At 39.0% G+C, this 20,443-nt stretch overlaps 1 protein-coding gene across 14 annotated transcripts in view; it reads right to left on the reverse strand.

Annotated features, from left to right (window-relative positions):
• Positions 1-20,443, reverse strand: part of PTPRT (protein tyrosine phosphatase receptor type T) — a 507,468-nt gene that overhangs the window by 150,242 nt on the left and 336,783 nt on the right. For all 14 annotated transcript variants that reach the window (XM_030008888.1, XM_030008884.1, XM_030008894.1 and 11 more), the window contains exons 8-9: positions 12,806-13,102; positions 11,337-11,446 (exon numbers count right to left, since the gene is read on the reverse strand). In XM_030008888.1, the coding sequence (XP_029864748.1) occupies positions 11,337-11,446; positions 12,806-13,102 (407 nt within the window). The remainder of the gene's footprint in view (positions 1-11,336; positions 11,447-12,805; positions 13,103-20,443) is intronic.

The raw sequence follows: 20,443 nt of genomic DNA on the forward strand, positions 1-20,443 counted from the left end.
CACTGTTTGCTCAGCAGCAGCATGGAGGAGTTCACAAAGTTCATCCTTAATAAGGTGAGGATGTAACTTTTGTCTGGATAACCTGAATAATTGCTAATTTGTCTGTGTCCTAAATAAGAAAATGGCAAGTTAATAATGCTGTATACACATATTTTTTTCCCTCTAAATTTAATACAAGTTTAACACTGTCACAGAGACAGATAAAGTTAAATAGCTCAGAAAAACCTTTTGGCTCAGTGGAAAATGGAACTGTATCAAGCACTAAAAGGAAAAACATCCTAGCCAGTAATATGCAGGAGTTCTGTGTGCATGACTTGTGTTTGTATTTCTCTTCTCCAATAAACAAATTAATAATTATTCTGCAGGCACAAGCCCCTTGTGGTCTGTGCAAAAGCGAACAAAACAAACAATGCCCCCACCCCACCACTGCATCCCATTGCTCTGCTGCCAGTATTCCAGCTACAGGAAGAGCTGGGGGTTGCAGGTTGGAGCAACCATCATTCCCACCTGGGAGCAGTCCTGTACAGGAGCTCATGGTTGGAGAAGAGGCCTGAACTTGCCCTGCAGTTTGGGGGACCACATTTCTGACTTTTCCAAAGTCACCAAAGCGAGCCTTAGAGAAAGATCATTCATTCTAAAAGACAACATAAATCTAGATAGAAGCTTCTTTTGCTGTTTCAGCAGGGTTTTTTGTTTTGGCTTGGGTTTTTTTTTATTATATATTTTCTAGTTTGTGTCCTCCCTCAGAGTTTCTACCCGAGATAAGGGCCTTATAGGAGGATTTTAAGGAAGACAGCAACAGCCTTGCTTTTCTTGATTCCTTCTTGTGAACTTTAGAGTTAGCCCATGAAAGCTCGGGGACTAACAAACCACTTCCAGCAGAAGAAGTGTTTCAGACTGAAGAGTGACCATGAATTGGGAACGCTTCAACAAAAAATACGAAAATGTTGGAGATGTTAAAACTTCCAGGGACGAGACTCAGGTTAAGAAGTTGCTCCTATAATTTTCACTGGTGGGTTGATTTTGGATTTATTTTGAACGGATTTTCACCTATGTTGAAAGACCAAACTATTTATGAAATGAGGGAGTTTGAAACAAGAATTAAATTCTATGAAGACAGGGCCAGAATTCTCTGCAGGTATCTGAAGAGGAATATCCTTCATTGCCCCAAAACTGTATCTTCACAGCACCCCCTTTTTTTAGCTCCAGAAGAAGAGAGAAGCCGACTCCAATATCGAAGAGGACACCACATTAATGAGACTCTCTCTCATCTCTCCCTTCTGTCAGACTTTTATGATTCCTATAGCTCTTTCATTACCTGGTCATCACCACCACTGGTTTTGTCATTCATCCAAGCTCCCTTGTATACAGCCAACAGCCTGGGCATCTTTGTCCTAAATCACCATGCTTTTCACTGGATGATTAGGAAAACAAATCAGGGCTCGCTGAAGCTGTTGTACTCTCAAATTCTGATTTCAAGGTGATTTGTGCTCCCTTCCTCCTTGGTTTGTGAGAATAGGAGGGGAAGCAAAAAGCTCTCTTCTTTTGTGTGCTTGGAACCAAATAAGGAATTAACTTGCCTAGCACAGTATCTGCTCCGAAGTGTACGGTACGTCAGGGGGACAATCAATTTCATGGTTCTATAAAGCTGATTGAAACATGATTACATAGCAAGCCATGGGCTCTTTTTTCTAAGACTCGCCAACCGCCTGTGCTTCTTAGGAACAATTACTACTGCAGGTGACTTCTGATTGCAGCTGGGATGGACATTAGTTTCAATCTTATCAGGAAGTTTCAGACATTTGGGGTACAAGACTAAAGTTAATTGCACCAAGTGTTACACAAAAGGAATAATTTGAAGAAAGTTATCTTCTAATGAACAGGAAAGAGTTAGTGAACAGGTTAGTGAACAATCCTTCTCCCATATTGGACTTCAGAACTAAAGAATATATTTTATGACCAGATGATTGGCCTCATTTTCCATCTTAAAACTCAGCTTAAGCCAGGCAATTATTGCTACTTACATCCCACCCCAGCCCACTAAATTTCATCCAGGAAATGGGAGGAAGCAAAGGCCTTTCATTTTCCATTATTGTACTGCTTCTTTTGGGAGAAGGTTAAGGGAGAGCTAAACAACATTTTTGCAAGTTATATTTAAGGCTGGCAACATGTGAAAGACTAAAAGCCCTGAAGAATAAAGTCCTTTAATTTAGTCACAGCACAAGCACAGCGTGGTTGGTAACAGTATAAAAAGCCATGGCGCAGCTCTAGGAATGAATATGGAAGTTAACCTACGGAGACCCTGTGAATAAGAGAGGCCCATTTGCTCCCTAGCCTATTTACTGTGAATCACACAAACACAGAGTCAATTAAACCTGAATACAAACACAGACAACACGCATACAAGACAGGATATAACATGGTCCTACACCCAGCCTTTCTCTTCACCAGGAACAGGAATAGTAGGGGTGAGAAGACTCATCTACTCTCCTTGCTTAGACTCCTTCCTCCTGTGTTCATACTTCCTTGGGACTTTATTGCTTTTTGTTTTCTATAAATAAAACCAAATTTAATGTCTATGAGAAAGGGAGGAAGAATGGAGTAGGTAACAAAGCAATTGGGAGCACCTCAGTAATGTATTCAGGCCATTAAGGATTTCATTAGGTTTACTAAAAGGTCATTAATGATAAAATATCTTCTTTTATTTTACCTACTTTCTAAACATTATAGTCTATTCTGCCATTCAAGCTTGCACCCCACTGACATTAATTAGCATGCTATATATTAAGGAGAGTTTTTAATGAGCTGTTATTTCATATGATTTTATTGGAGAGCCTCATTGTTCAGTTTAATAGCAGAAAATGACAACTATAGAAATTGCTTTGATAGGACTGCAGCATTGAGGGGGTTATTCAACCTCCATACTCGTTCCTCAGTTAGTTCTTGATGCTGAAAGCACTGCTTAATATATCTCATAGCTGGTTTGCCATGCTACACTGGACACAGAGAAAGCTGTGGGCAATGAACAAAACCCCAAGCCAACACAATGGAGTACTAACACCACCACTTACATCTGCTCTGTTTGCTATACACCATAAAGTAACAGAAGCAAGACCCACATACGTATAAATTTTTTTCCCACATTTATAGATAAAATATCAGTCCTAGCTATTATGGTAGCTGATAATTTTAAGAGCAGATATTTTTAGTCACTTAAATCTTAAACCATCCATTTGTGCTTACTTTCCAAGTCAAGCATCTGCCTCGCCCTAAGTTACTTTTCACAATTTCAGCCAAAACCAGTTGAATTAGAAACAAAGGGAAGAATAAGGAATCCAGTACTTCTCGCTGTGCTAAAACCTAGCAGCTCCAGCATCCTTCTGAAAGCCATCCCACCCTTGCTGTCAGCAATACCACCTGGACAGCAGGGAGAGCAGAAATGAGGAAAAAATATTAAAAAACAGGGAGGGCAAAAGCAGGACAAAAAAAGGGAAGCAAGGGACTCAAAGTGACAGAGACTGGTAATGAGATTAGGGCACAGAAAACTAAACCCAAACCCAAACCCATCCTGTCCACTGGATGGCAGGATAATAGTTAAAGACTGGGTCTAATGCACACGCACAAAGGACAGCACTAAGATTAATTTCCCAAACAGAAGCATAATGCTGGCATCTCCTCTTTTTGAAGGCAATGGGAAGATCACCTTGACTGGCTTTTCCTCTTTTACACAGTTCCTCAGTAGCACCAATTAACAGGATAAAGCCACCACTTCGGGATTTTTCAATCCTATCTATTTGCTAAATTACGCAATACTTAAGATGAAAGGGAAATAACCATCTAGGGAGGAAGTACAAACACGTATCTGTAGTTCGCTTTCAACTTAGTTAACTACTACATTTTGGTAAGCAAGATATTGCAAGATTTGAACATAGAATTGTTAAAAAGCTTTATGTATATCACCGTAACTGCACAGGCACACTGGCACTTGAAAAGATTAGATGGAAGAAATGGGATTAAGAATCAACTGTTTTCCTGGATAAGCAATAAAGAGAAACAGCATGTCTGAATAAAAAAAGAATAGCCCAAAACTGTATTTTTTCTAGAAAACAGAATAAACTATTGGAAGGTAGAAAGACAAGATGTTCACATATCCACAAAAGGATTTTTTAAATTTGAACTTCCTTATAAGAAAGAATAAGGTTTTGGGTTTGGGGTTTTTTTCCAGTTCTTTTCACTTAATTTGGCTTAGAAAGAGCCCAACATGCACACTAAAAGAATTCAGTTTCTTCCTTTAAAAAAAACCAAAAAGTTTTGTTGTAGCCAAATATCTTTTCTCATTTGCATTAGATTTATATTGCTGCAAGTCTATTGGCTTCAAAAGAACAATAAAAAGGTAATCAAAGAAATTGTTGTGCTCAAGGGACCGTATTATGCTTTTATTTCTGGAAAGCTTGATCAAGCAATTTTTTTTTAAACAGTTGATTCATACTATTTATAACACAAGTATGCTATTTACCTGGAGGTTGTCATACATTTAAAAAAACCCTGACATCTGAGTTTCTCAACAAACCCTCTCATTTTCTCATCAAGATGTTACAGGAAACCATAAGATTTAAAAGAGCATCATTAACAAATGCTTCCATGTTAAGTATATCTTGCAAGTAACAGTGAGTGAGTAGCGCACAATTAAGAATCCTATATAATTTGAAGAAGTTTGTTCAAAAGCACTTTAAGGTCTTCATTCAGAAAAGTATCCCTAATTAGGAAACCATTTAAACATTTCCTAAGTTTAAAGTTGTGTTAAACTAACACAGAGAAACAACAGCAGCAAAGATACAGCAGGCTCTCTTCAACAGGGTTTAGCACCTGAGTAAACAGCCAGACAGCCTGCATCTGGTGCGTCCTCCCTGCTGCTGCCCTCCTTAGATGTAAGGAGCATGAACAGGCAGCAGAGTCATTGCCCTAGGACGTACAAGACAGACAGAGCAGAGCCTAATTCCTATTATCCCCCACATCAGCTATAAATCAACACGGGTCCAGCTGACTTCAATTCTGCCACGGGATTTTATGTTTCCAAACGTGATAGGGGAAGGAAAGCCATCCTGTTTCACCAGAACAGCAGCTGCATATGTTGGCTTCTATATTATTGTGCAAAGGTAAATTAGGTTTTCCTTGCAGCATCAGAGAAGCCATCTTAAATGCCCGGTGTATGCCAGGGGGGTCACTCAAGCATATACTAGAATTCTAGGGCTGACAGGGAGCTTATAAGCCATATTACTTTATTAAACAGCATGGAAGGGGAAAAAAGATCTCTCTATGGGATTCTGCTGACTGAAAGAAAAGATATTTCTTGTCACCTTGTGCTCCTCAAATTTCACCAGAAAGCTGTCTCACTAAGCCCTGCCGTGTCCCAGAAACAGAACAACAGGGTTTGTGGCTGACATGGCATCCCAACCTGCCAAAAAGCGAGCAATGCTCAGATTTACAGCCTTTCTCAATTGGAAAAAAAAAAAAAAAAAAAAAGATAATAAATTAGTGCAATCAGGACCATTCATTTTCAAAATTCCAGCCTGAATCCTGACTAAATGGGGCCCAGAACATTGGCAGCATCTAACCAACCTGTCTACGAAGAGCTCAGTAAATACTACAGTCAGCAACCATTAATAAACAACTTCTCTTCAGCTAGCCCAGCCCTCTTCCAGTGCAATTCTGCACAAAAAGCCATTAACTACAGAACTAATGTAGCTGGGTATATATGCACAGCTTTCCTTTACATGTAATTGAGAGGATGACGCAGCCTAATATAGAGCTGACAGAGTTTCAAACTTAAACAGATTATACATGGCCACACTGTTTTGTTGCTAGTTTAGATTATTAAAGAATTCTAATTCAACATAGTACCGATGCAGTAAAACACTTATTCTTCTTGTAATTGACTTTCATGGACTCTGGACAAACAATATACTGCAGTACAAGAGGACACCGTATAAATCTGGTGCCAAAGGAAAACAACATTAGTGCTGCAGATGAGCAGAGAGTAATATCCAATTGTGTGAAGACTGCATTGTCAAATGCCTGTACAGAAAAGTGATAAAGCTAAGACTGAATATACAATCCTTAATTGATCATTTCCTGGGTTTTGAGCACTTAACAGTGTCTCCTTAATGTTCTCTTAATGTTCAGCTAAATGCAGCAGCCAGCTGTGTGTAGCATGGACTTCCTTCAGTGCACACTTAGTGAGCTTAAGTGAGAAAGCTTCGTCCCAGGAGTATCATGCATCCACAGACTGCAATTGAGAAGCTGTAACATGATTGATTTTCATGGGAACATTCAAAGCCACTTCTCACTGAAGGCAATTTCCGAGAATTGTCATCTTTCTACTATTTCGACTGTAGAGCTTTATATAAATTGGTTGCAAGATTTCGTGGTTGTTGCTTTCCTTCTTGTGGGAGCCATTTTTCACTCCTCTTAACCAAAAAAAGCCTTTAAATAAACAAACAAATGACTAAGCCAAGTTGAGTTCCCAACACTTTCAGCTTTTCCAGGAAATCTTTTTTTGCTACACCTTTTAGCAGGGAAGATTTTATTCTAAAAATGTCAGGTTTCATGAAGAGCTTAGAAAAGGGCTATGAATAGAAATGCATGCATATCCATGCAGTGGATAGCTATCACACCAGATAATCATGCTTTGTGTTACAGTAAGTATGCACTTTCAGGGGTCAAAGGTGGAAGAAATTTGTTTCCACCCTATTGTAAATGCAGGCAGCGCATCCCACAAATATTGACCTTATGCATGACCCTCTAAGAGATGATTTCCATGTAATGACCTCTCCTGCAGAGAAAAAGTGAGTGACGTGATCGAGAAGAAATGGCATATTGGCAACTGGAGAGATGATGAAGGGCAGGCTGCAATTTTACATGGCAACTAAGAGGATCTGTAACCTCTGAAGTGCAATTTAAACTCAAATCCACTGGGATTAGTGGAACTAGGCTCTAAGTATCCCATTAAAGAGCTGAAATTGTGTATGAAAGTCCCTTATATTATTATTCCTGGCATCTAAATAGAGATTTACAGCATTTCAGAAACAGTGACTAAGAAAACAAGCTAGTTAGAAGCTGCAAATGCATCCTTATTTTTCCCAAGACTCATGTGCAACCCACATGGGACTTAATAATGATAAAGATGAGAACATAACTGATTACAAGACTACACCTTAGGATGTTTAAATAGACAGCTTACTGTTTAAACACTGCCTTTAGGCATGGCTCATTGAAAGGATTTCAACAATCTGAGTGTCATTTTTCCAGCCAAGGAGCTGAATATACTGCAGCCACCCTTTAAATGCTTCTAGGATCGTAATATCTTATAACAATGCCTTCCCCCAAGTAATGGGACAAGTATTTTAGACAGGAATGCTAGGTGGCTTTTTCTCCTTGTTCCCCTTTAAGGGCAAAATAGTCTAAAACCTGACAGTTCTCAGAAATAGATTACACACGAAAAACGTATTTACAAAGGCGAAAGCCAACATCACTTACTGAGTGCACCTGTAAGCTTCTAGCTGCCCAAACAGTGAAATACAGATATAAATAAGTTTTGTTTATTTACATTTTCAAGGTGCAAGTTTGTGCAAAATATCTGGGTCCACACATGTATCTGAAGCACTTCAGTTTGGATTATGGAACAAACACTTGAGACAACCTCATGTCATCTAAAAGCAGAGGAATTTAAGTGCCAAAGCTGGTCCATGAACTTAAATTGGATTGCTTGTTCCTGCAGTCCAATGACAGCATAGGTCCTTCTGCTGTTTAATGGTGGTTTGACTTTACACACTCTTAGGATAAAAAAGAAAATACAAAAAAAAACCAACCCCTTTGTTGCATGTCTTTGTACACAAAGGCTTTGAAGCTGAACTCCCACATGGTATAAGCACAATAAGCAGCATTTGATTATTAGGGATTTTAAAGCATAGCAGCTTTTCAGGACTGCTAAAAAAAATAATTCAACAAGTTGTGGTGCTTTCAGTCTGCCAGGAGACTGAAGGGGGAACAGGACTTATTACAATATTATTAGATTCTGCCACTCACAGCTCACTACAAGAGACAGCTGTAATAACACCTCTTTCATGAATGTCACATGCAAAAACATCTCTGTAGAGCATTCTACCCTAACCAATGTACCAGCAAAATCTATTATTGCTGTTTAGCTGTGTTTCTATACACAGATTGATCTATTTGCCTCATGTAAGTACCTACACACCTTGAAGCTACCTGAGGACTTGACTAGAGCTCTTAAGCTTTATCTCTGTTGCACGGCTTGCTTGCAACAGCAGCCTGTGCATCTCCCTAATGGCTTACTTGACTGGACAGATCAACTGACACCTACTAACTCAGCATACGCTCGTGTTATTAACTGCTTTGCTGTGCTCCCCTAACACCCCCTGAATGAACTGTACCATCACTTGCTTTCTACATGGCTCGTATCCTAATCTTTTCAGCATACTGATTAACTGCTTGCAATTCCCGGAGCTTTCCAAGTTTCCTTGAACAAGAGGTTTCTGCTCCCTAGAAACAGACTGCAATTACATACTGATTTGGGGATCTATAAGATTCCTTTGTTTAAAAATCCAGCTGTGGCTGTACCCAGTGAAACAATTAATTCTCCAACTGAACACAGGGCATTTTTAAAGCGGCTTTAAATGCAAGGCTATTGCCACCTTTATTAAAAGACTACAACAGCATTTTGAAGGATAACTATCAATCAGAAGAGAATTGTGTAAGTCAAAAAGGTTCATTAAGATCGTTCCATTTTGTTGAGGCACTTTAGAAGTATTCAGTCATTATGAAATTAGTGATTCTGGCTGCCAAATGACTTGTAGAAGATTGCACTGCTGAATTTCAGCCCAGGTGGCATGTAAGCAGTGCACATGCAAACTGCAACTGCAATTTGTACAATATGGAAGTCTGCCTGGCAGGGAACTGCAAGAATGATTAGGGATCCAAGAAAAAAATCTGTCCCAAGGAAAAGCAAGTGGGATGTAGGTACAATAGACAGTTTGATTATTTGGAAGCATTTTAGAAGCTTACAACACTTTTTTTTTTAACAGAAAGACAGAGAAAATACAGTATCCAGATACAATGAAACAGATCTTGATGGTGATGGTAAGGAGGGAAATATTGCTTAGGAGGAGGAGGAGGAGGGGGGTTTATTTGGTTTTATTAGGAGGGTTTGTGCCCAAAGGAGTTTGAGACACTATCGCTTGCACAATAGCTACGAGTAAGTCTAGCCAGCTGCTTCCAGGTGTAATGCAGAACTTGACACCACTAACTCAAATTCATAAAGTGATATTTCTTGATCTGTACTTTGCAGGCAATTTTTCCTTAATAAACGTTGGTAGGGTCTTGGGTTTGTTTCTCCCTAATGACAAAGACACAATTGCAGAATTTCTAGATAGCTGCAAATTTGCTAGCACACCACTGAGCCTCCCAGCTCCTCCTGGTGACAGAGCAGCACTGCCAGTGCTGGGCTTCAGGAACTATGCTCCCTACAGAGACCTCATTAAAGTAGCGCTGCACAAGTTCATAGTCAGACCTTTTTCCTTCTGTTGTCACTAAAGCCTTCTGCTTCTAGCTGGATCAGTACTGTAAGCCACGGGAAAGAACTGAAAACCAATCAGAGACTAACCACTAGGTTGTTTTTTTTCCTCTTTAACCAATAGGTCAGCTGAACAGTGTTAAAGCAGTGTAAGGCCATGATGATACTAAAAGTGGCTGAACCCTGTCTAAAACAACACTTTGGAGGTCACTACTACTGAGGAATTAGTTTGGTCCTAGACACATGGCATGAAATCTTAAAATAACACCAGTAGAGACAAAGGTGCAGGTTTAAGTATCTATAGTAGGCTAAAGATTAAGCAAACAATACAAAAGATGCAACTACCTGGACAATATTGGAAGCTTCTCTGTGTTTTTAGGAAGATTAAACTTCAATTGCAGGTAGCAGGATGAGATGTTTCTGTGCAAAGACCTCTACTTTATTTACTGAGCAATTTCAAAACCAGGATCACCCGTTACTTGGAACAGGTGCTCATATTTGCTTGTGATACAGATGTAACAGCCTGACTACCACCCTGAGAATGCTCTGGCCATCTCTCCAGGTTACGTGTAACTAACTGCTCATCTGTATTTTTATCTCCAGCTGATGAACTTGTCACACAGTGACAGCCAGTGTTAGCAAGGAGATCTAGGAGTGATATGTTATAAGACATGCTGTTCCAAACCGAGAAGCTGGATGGGAAGAGGAAAGGAGCAGAACCTCATTGATGATGGCAGAGTTGCTTCTTGCACCCCTCCCATTTCCAAAATAAGTTTGTACATTCACCCAGCATAAAAGAGAAAGCAAAAAAGTGGTTCTTGCCCCTCTGTATCAGAAAATGCTGCACAAGCCCACAGTGAGGATTTTTACATCATCATAAAAGCAAAATTTTTTTCACTTTTTCTAACCTTACTGTGGTAAATGCTGAACCTATAAACTGAAACACACTCAGCCAGCACTGGTGCACCAATTTCCACTATTTAATAAAAGTGCCTTTACCTTCTTTTGTAGGACTGTCTCTCATTTCACATGATCCTCTAAAGCAGTCCTCCTTTCATATTCCTTTTCTGCATATTTGTGTGCACATGATATTATGGACACAGTCTCACCAGAAGCACATGACAACAGTAATGCTTTCTTACCTTAACAAAAAAACATCTCTTCTGATACACTCTAGAATCACATCTAATTTTTTTTTTTTTTTAATCCGGCATAGGATGGTCAGTGATTATCCTATAACGTGCTGCATATTTTGTTTGGTGGCAAGGAAAGTGGTTGGGTTAGATAGATGTACCATTGAAAGATTCAATAAGAACACTATAGGATAAGACTTCATTACTATATTCTGCTGAGACTGCCAGGAAATGTTATGACTATTGGAAACACAGAGGGGAATTAGTTGCAGTACTTAGGTATAAAACCTAACAGAAGTTTAGTCTAAGAAAAAAAAGGATATGAAATGGACCTTGGAGATACCACAGAAGAAGAAAGGGCAGGAATTGAACATCCGAGACATGGGGGAATGTATGGCTCTCATTTTGCCACACATATTGGTAAAGAATTCTTTTTTTTGAACTGGAAAACTTTTTCAGTGATAGAAGCAGACTATCTTGAAGATTCTTATCTATTTTAATCAGGCTTCTTTTAGCACCTGCTGAAATGTCTTAGAGCTCTGGATTGGCTTAAACACATATGAGAAGGGCCCTGTGGCATGTATTCCTTGACAACAATCTGTTCTCCTCACCTCATAGAGTGTAATGATGCCATTTGTCTCATTTGGAGGCTTCCACTGAACATAGATCTTCTCTTCAAAAGGTCCTCCCTGGATGGATTCCAAGGGAACGGGTCCAGGAACTACAGGGAAAAAAAAAAAAAAACCACCAAAAAAATGTGTTAGAAGCTACCACCAGCTCCAGCTGCACACACATCAGAAGACACCAAAAGGCCACCAGACAGGAAGTTCAGAGCTGAAAATAAAAAAATAAAAATAATATATATAAAAAATCCCAAACAAACCCTCAAGGCACTACCATTATCAAGGTACTATCAATATTAAAGGCCTATTCTCAACCCTTGTTTCAAATAAGAATACCCTAATCTAGCCACTAAGAGATAAATAAAATCAGAATCCATGAAAATATGAAGCTAATTTCAGTGTGTCCTTATTCCAGTACAGCATAGCAGCAGCAGGGAATTTAATTTGTCCTTTGTCACCCACACAACAGCAAAGCTCTACCCACCTAAACAGCCAGATTGCACCTTGGCATAAAGATGCTACTGGGCTACACACCTTTATCAATATGAAAGATTGATTTCCTTAGTAAAGTAACAATGTAAGATTTATATTTCATTATGGCTACAAGGCCAGCTAAAAAATCCACCTACTCAAGCAAAATTTTAATGCTGTGGAAGATAACTAACTAAATTCACTCCCAAGCCTGTCTGATAAAAACCCCGTTCATTTTTCTGAAAGACCTGCCATCCTCTTATGTCCCTCCATATGATATACTGGACTGCAAGAGCCACTTTCAGCTGAGAGAAACTTAGGACAGCAACTCCTTACAGCTCTGGCAGAGGAAGAACACTTCTTTTTTAACACATTAGACAGAATGGAAGCTTGTAGTCTATGAGAGTCCTTGGTCTGAAATAGCTCAGATCGGATAATAACACTTTAAAGCTTTCCATCAGCACTTCCGGAAAACAGTTCTTTTATATCAAGAACGGAAGAGTTAGCACCAAATGAATTTAGCTTCTGAGACATATGTAAAATGCTATGTCCAGAAGATCAGTATTAAGAAAAGCTACACTCTGGAAAGGAAGGCATTATACTTGGTTTTGGGACAATGATGTGAAGGCACAAGAAAAATCAACAAATGCCAGGATTACATTTGCCCATATGATAAAGCAATCTGCTCTGTGGGCCCTGGGTAGTTCAGAACATGACTTCTATAGAATTAAACCTACCGCTGTTTGGTAACTGCTCAGACTGGTGTTTGTCATTTCCAAGCAATTCAGGGATCCTTGCCCTTTCAAGAACATGGCTGTGAAATGGAAATTATTTACACCTACAAATTTTACTTGCATAACACACACACTGTCCAGAGAAGCCATTTATAAGTTTCATGGGACAGAGGGTTATGTTGTTATTTACAACCTGAAAATATTAGTCTTCCCCTAAAAAACAAGCAAGCAAGCAAACCCAACATAACTTACCATCTTCCTCAGTCTGCACAACCAACTCCTCACTTTCCATTTTGCCCTCCGGGTTAGAGAGGGCTAACCTCAGCTTGATGGTCATGAAGGGCCGAAGGCCTCGCAAGGTGTAGTGGGAAGAAGTTTGGATGAGTTCCTCTGCCTCAAACTTTTGCTGGTTAAACACATACTGGTACTGGACTGTGAGATTGTAACTGTGACAGCGGGTCACTGCATAACCAAAGGGCTCCCACTGCAACGTCAGCTGCCGGGAGCGAATATCAACAACTTCTACGTTTTGTGGTCCATGGACAGGATCTGTGAAGCAAGCAAAAAAAAAAAAAAAAATGGACATTAAAAGAAGTCAGTCATCAATTAATATGCTTCCTTCCATATTGCCAGAGTATCTAAGCACTTCACAGTTCTGAATGTTCTTGTCTTTACGATGTATAAGTGATAGGGAAATGAACGTCAGATCCACAAATGCATTCTGGCTCCTGAGTTTTCCCTGAAAATCCCCTGTCACGGGGCCCTGAACAGTGGTCATGCTCCTGATTCCTGTGAAACCCCACTGAATCCAACAATGGCAGTGTGATTCCACCGGTTAAGTAGTGTGAAAGTCGCACTTTCTTCATTCTTATCCCTGCTCCCATTCGCCCCAAAAAAGCTAGTCAATAGTCTACCTGAAAACGCCTAAATACCTTGGTGAGTCCAGCCCTAAGTGATGAAAATACATAGGAAATGGCTGCCAGAGAAGGAATGAACTCAAAGTCTCTTAGCTTTCCATTTAGCTGTGTAGCCCCTACACCCTCCTGCCAATTCTAAACCCATCCTGCTCAGAGGCTAAAGCACAAGTGTGTAAGAATCAAGATGAAGAGCCTGACTGTTACACTTCCAACATCCCAGTGCTACTGCCCCCTCAATTTTTTTAAACTCTTGAATGTTCTGGCAGTGGAGCATACGAGCAGATCATGCCACTCCTTGAGTAAGTTTTCTGAGTCATCTCAACCTTGTGCCAATAAAACTTTTATTTCAGATCATACCAACGCCTTGGCGCCACCAAAGTTTCACTCCTCTTTATTATTCTTTCTACAGTATCTGACTGAGGTACAGTTTGAATATTCATGTGTAGGAATCACTTGCACCTGCTGTTCCTTAATTTATTTTTAACAACATAACTGAAATGCTCTGACTACAGACTCTGCCCTTTATATAAAATATAAATGCATGCACCGCTAGACATGCAGATATAAAGAATGAAGGATGAGTAAAATCAGTTTGAGATATGTCAGATGGTAATAATACTACACATGTCATAGTTTGTTTATCTGACATTTCTTCAACTTGTGTAGCTCATTTTCTTTTTTGCTCAATATATATCTGAGCAAGGTAATTAGAAAATACATCATTTCACATAAAGTTTCTGGATTTAGAGCACAATTTAGTGTTCTGCCCACTTGTCATGTTCTCTCACGATTTCAACCTAAGAAAGGAACAGAACATTTTCACGGGAACAAAAAAAAAGTCACAAGGACTCCTGAATACTTGTTACAGTTCTTTGAAAGATAATTAAAGTGGAGAAAAAGCCTTCTAGTAATTCTTGAAAGTAAAGCATGCACCAGCCATACTGACTTCAATCTACTAATGCATAAGCAGAAAACACACTATAACAACCAGCATATCCTGTATTAGTTCTAAAAAACTCTAGTGACTGGCAATGGGAAAATAGCTACTTCTGAAATGAACACTATTCTGAATCTTTATACACACACAAACATGTGCAGCCACTTTTGAAATAGGATGGATATTAAAGGACCAGGGGCCTAAAGCTAGCAACTGGTTTAGGATTCCATACAAGTTATGTCAATCCCTTAGCATCCAGAAAACACCTCTTAAATGAGATTCTTTAGTATTCTGTGTGTCAAAAAAATTATAATTTAGAAACTAGAACTTTTGTATGCATAAATATACACATATATACTTAGCATTAGGTGATAATCATTCCTTTAATATAAACCCATGAAAAGAACATTTCTGTAGGTGAGTTGTATAGATAAATAAGGTGAACAAAAAGAATGGTTCTGTGAAATCTTTCAGAGTCTGAAAACCGTAAAGGTAAGCACAAGCCTCATTCCAAGATGCAGATGCTTGTCCTTCTGACCTCTCAACTACACCAAGTAATCAACTCCAGACCCCAACCCAGAATGCGGCCAAGACGTGGCAAAAACTTTTCATGCCAAGACAATGATGCAGCTGAAGATGGCAATTAACCTCCATGTTAATGCTATACTGTTGGGTTTTTTTAAATTACGGTTATTTTCTTTAAGTCAGTCATGTTATGGAATGAATGGGTAATTAGAGGGTGTTTGGTTTATTGATGTCAGATGTGCTGACTTGATCAGTGGGTAAGGAACAACTCAGATTGAGCATCATCTCACCAAGTCATATGTCCAAAACCTGGACTTACAGAATATTACCTGCAGTTTTTAGCTTGCTTTCTCATCTTGTTCACATTTGCCCTTTCCTTTCTTACCCAAAACTGTAAGTCTTGGAAGCTCTCTTGTATCAACCAGTTTCTAATTCTAATCAAGATTTTATTGGAAATGCTCTAAGATACAACCTCAAGCCTTTCTTTGTTTTTGCAGCACAATCTTTTCAACAGAGTAACCAGCCTATTAACCACAGATGACTTTGAGTTACAAAGTGAGAAGCTAAAACACAGATCACAAACATAGTCTAGAACCCACTACACAATCACAGAACATACCACATTCTCCCAAGAACTATCTGTTCTCAGGTCAATAATCCTAAAAATGTGAGATTTTTCAGTCCAGTGATGCTGTAAAGTTCATAGTGAAAGCAGGACAGGGATGCAGGTTTCGGAAATACCCATAGCCTAAGGAATCTCCAACTGCATGTGTAGAAACATGACATCTAATGGCCTTCTAGATTCTTGAGCAAAGTGGGAATAAATAAGTAAGTAAAAACTATTTAAACTCTAGGTTCAGAGAGGGAGAAACCAAACTGGAATTAAATCAACAAATAGAAGCATGACCTGGAAATCTTTATATTCTCTCTGAATCTCACTGATTTCCTCTGCAGCGTAAGCCATTGAAACTCATTTTCAAAGATGAGATTTTGTACTGTTGTTTTTAAAGGACAGTGGTCCTACTACCTTGTCCATTTAATTCTGCATTTTAGCTTTGTAAGTATACAATCTCAAAAGGTCTGGAGTACCTATCCCTGGACTCTACTGTCTCTAACACCACCTGTTTTTTATGTCATAATGACTTATTTTCCCCAAAAAGAAACAAGAAAACTAAAAATGTTTATAATTGATCTACAGTCCTCTAGTAGTGGTAAATATTTGAAACTGGACAAACTTTTCTATTTCTGTATTTCTGGAATTATAGCTTCCAAATAACACAAGAAAATCCCTGAAAATTATTAACCTTGCACTTGGCTAGTGTAAGAAAAGCTGCTAATATGTATCTCAACTTCAACTGTACAAAAATACCTAACAAAGCAAGACAGAAACAGACTGGCACAATTTGAATACTTAAGAGATCATATACAAAAAGACATTGGTGTAACCTGCATAAATGGCAGTAAAATTTTCTAAGTGTCTTGACACCTTGGAAAAACCAAAGGAAATTCTTAAGAGGCAGGAGCAATGAAACAGCTGCCACCAATCTATTAAAACTAGACTTGAACCAACGCAAAGAAAATTGCAGTGTCTGGGATTTCACTGTGCAAATGCTGTATTTTTATTTCAGCCTGTTTGAACTATTAATTACATTTTCAAAGTTCACATCGAAGTCAAGGACTGAACAGTATTTTTTAATACCGCATCTCCCACTGCTGCTTCAATACCTATCATTACTCTGGTAGGCTGCTGCACTCAGCAGGCCGCGAACCTTTCTGAAGCACTTGTGATGTACAAGTGGCCCTAACAAAACAAACTTTCCCAGTGATCCTTCAGCTGCACTCTCAGTCCTTAGTCCAGGTAAGCAGGCATTTTTGATCCAACAGTGACCTGCAACATTCACAGACTGCATTTTCTGCTATCACAATTTTATAGAAAAGTTGACTTTTATGGCTGGTTTTGCTCTTTCCTTATTGAGTGTTACAGATCTCATTTTGTTCACTGTAGTCTTCTTGCTCAAGGTGAGGTATAGAAAAGCAAAGGTTGATTTAGATTATTAATAACAATTGTCTCTGCTTTATACCCCTTCATCAAGAGAAGAACAGAGAGCAAAGGAAGCAATGGTGAAACACTGGAGTTTGAACATGAAGCTCAAGTTGAGCAGTGAAGTTAAATAGAGACAATCAGCTGTTGCCCTCAGGTTAACTACCTGCTGCAGGAGCCTAATTGCAAGAAATTGTTGCTGTCAGTAAAGACATGACATCAAGTGGAAGATGTCCATACTTGTCTGAGGCCCCATGCCCATGTCTCCTGACCCTATGGAGAGCAGAAGGCAGAGTTTATTAGCAGTGCAGGTGTCCACTGATTAAATTCTGTTTCCCAGCAGTAGGTTACAGAGACTGAAAATGCACAAAGGGAAGAAAAACGAGCATGACAGGTGTGGCAGCTTTCTGTGAGTCCTGAACTGATGCTTTCTGATACAGAAAGAGAAGGAAAATAGGTGTGAGTCTGATTCCTGCCTTCCCCTCAACACACCCACACCTGAGCTCATCAGCCAGTCACTCCAACCAGAGCAGGCCAACCAACATCTGGGCAGCCCAGTAGGGTCCCCATCCCTTCCTCCTAGGCAGACTGGGAGGAGACAAGGGGAAGACTGAGAGCATTGGTAGTTGATAAAATGCCAAAACTCGTGTCTTCCCAACTACCAGCATGGTACGACCTCTCTCTGTAGCCCAGAAAATATTTAAATTTATTTTCATTTACAAAATATAAATTTGGTAGTATCATAGTATGGTTGAGAACTTCATAGAATATTTCACTCTCTCAATAAATTGAGACAGTGGCCACTTTTCATGCAACAGCAACAAAACTCCTAATGACTGTGAATTGGCAGTTAGGATGTTCTTTTGTGTTTTTCAAAGACATTGTTCTTGTTCTACAGATGGAAAACCAAACAGTAATTTGTCTGACAATGATTTTACTCCAGGTGTTACACTAGAGCTGAAGCCTTCTCTATCTCGCCTTTATTCCCTATTCCTCCCCTTCCTCCTTAAATTTCCACAGGATGAAACAAGTCTAGGGAAACATACCTACTATCAAAAAAACATAGCAAGATAAACAGAGCAAAAGCATTCAGGTGGTTTACCTTAAATGCACAGTTCAAGTTTATGTGATGGTTCAGGATAAAACAACCAACTCTGCAGTGTGTGCTGTTCATCTCTTCAAAGAGATCCTGGCAGATGAATTGTTCCATAAACACCTTCCATATCAATGTCCTGTACGTGGACATTTCAGAATGATGGACAACTCTGTCCATCCCTGAAGTGCAGCATGTCTTTCTGTGACAGAGCTCCTTTGCTGAGCATCACAACTCACACAGCTGCTGCCCATCATATTTCAATGCCTTCAGAGCCTGAATGTGGTATAAATGCCTTTTCAGACATGACAGATAAAAACACTGATTAAACAGAGTTCACTAGTCTTTCAGTACTGTAAAAGTGTTTTGGCTTTGCCCTTTTCTGAAGAAAGAACATTTCCCTAATATTTGGATCCAATTTTTTCTTTTTTTTAATGCCAGTTTGGATATCATCACTGGTCTAAAGACAGTGCAGACAAAGCTGAAAGCAGGCAAATATACAGAAAGGCATGTTCTGAGAGAAGACTTGCGACAGAGAAAAGAGAAAAAAGGAGTGAGACTGATCCAATAAAATCACCACAGAACATACAATCTGTTTATTGAGATACCTACAAATCAACTAAACCCCAGGTCACACACAAAGAAATAGGTGTCGTTGCAGCTAATGAACTAAAATAGGCTATTTTATGGCATTCTCTGAGCAATGAAGAAGGAGGAGCCCTGCCACACAGATGAATCTATTATACAAGAAAGATCAAATAAGTTAGATAATGGACGATGTGCTTAGATAAGCCAGGGATGAGCTCTCTCAACAGTTAACACAATCATTTTACTTCAGTTCACAGCACATTTTCTTCATTTTTTGATTGATCTGCTTTTATTTCAGTTGCAAATTTTACTTTGTATTCTGCACTGAAAGAAACCCAAGATTTAAAAAAAAGGGGGGGGGGGCGGAATATTTGTTACGCTACAAATCCCATTAAACATCTTCTGATTTCATAGCTCAACCTTGTTAAACAAAAACAAAAGAAAAACAAAGAAACAAAAATAACCAATAAAAAAAGAAAAATCAACCCAAATGCCTTTAAACTGAGTACCTGATGTTTGAGAAACTTGGCAGACCCTTCAAGTGTTACAAAACATGCCTGTCATGCTCACAGACTAAAAGTCCACATGCTGATACGTGCCCAATGTCCTACAAAAAGCAAAGCCTGCGGGAGAGCAGGACCACAACCCGATAGCACTGACTGCTACCAAGGCCTGCCACAGCACTACCTACCTGTGCTTGCCCTAGCTTACATCTGGAGCGGAGCTGCCAAATCCTCACTTGTAAACAACTTCAAGATAATTAAGCACTACTTTTTAAAAAGGTTTATTAGCATCTGTTTAAATGGATAGTTTTTTCATTACATTATGAAATGGTAAAATGAAAGGTTTCTTCCTCTTATACCTAAAACTATTGTTCCCTAACAAACTTAAAAATAATAATTTAAAACAACAATAAAGGGTAATTACTGATTTTATTAAAAACATCTCTCATGGATACACATAGCAGTGGTATTCCATAGCTGGGAACAAAATGTACATTATTGAGCATTTTGATGATTAAATACAAAAGCATAATTAAATATGCTAATGAAAGTGAGATTACAAAGCAGGTAAGCCACTTGGTTTTTGTCAATTGAAAGTAAACGTGTGGTTTTTACAGATTTATTTTATTATGTATAAACAAATTTTTTAACTACTTGTTTTACTATCGCACATGTGCACTTATTTTTATTACCTCTTCCTCTGTGTACTTCTGCTGTTATCGTCAAATAATAAGTGGAATAAGTGGAAGAGATTAGAATAAGATATAAGCTGGTTCCTGACAAAACATAAATTATCTGCATAAAAATAAATAAGGTAATCAAAAGAGTAGGTAAAAGAGATGCTTCCTCTACACAGTCATGTGTCTGTTGAATTATTCTGAGCAGCAGAGAAAAGCATTGCTTTTGCAGATAGGCTTTCTCTCATTTGTAACTGTGGCTTCCTTTTATGTCTGTGCAATCTGCAAGAGAAATTATCTATGTTCTTTCAGAATCCTGTCTTTCAAAACCAAAAATTATTAAAAAAAAATAAGTTTCCAGTTCTACTTGTAGATCTAGCAGAAGGAGCTATCGGTTGATGAAACACTGGCTTTGTGGGCACTACTGAAATATCCTAATTGCCCTAAACCACTTGAGGCTTGTCCATTTTTCTCAAGATTCAGGAGCAACAGTGACTCCGTTTTTTACCAGCTACGGGTAGTCATACATGAGGAATCTCTGTGTGATGGGGACTAGCAGATTCCCTGTACTTGATGACATCTTAAGGTGTTTTCTCTCTACAGCATGCC

The sequence above is a fragment of the Aquila chrysaetos genome, chromosome 3, assembly GCF_900496995.4.
Source record: "Aquila chrysaetos chrysaetos chromosome 3, bAquChr1.4, whole genome shotgun sequence".
Taxonomy (NCBI): domain Eukaryota; kingdom Metazoa; phylum Chordata; class Aves; order Accipitriformes; family Accipitridae; genus Aquila; species Aquila chrysaetos.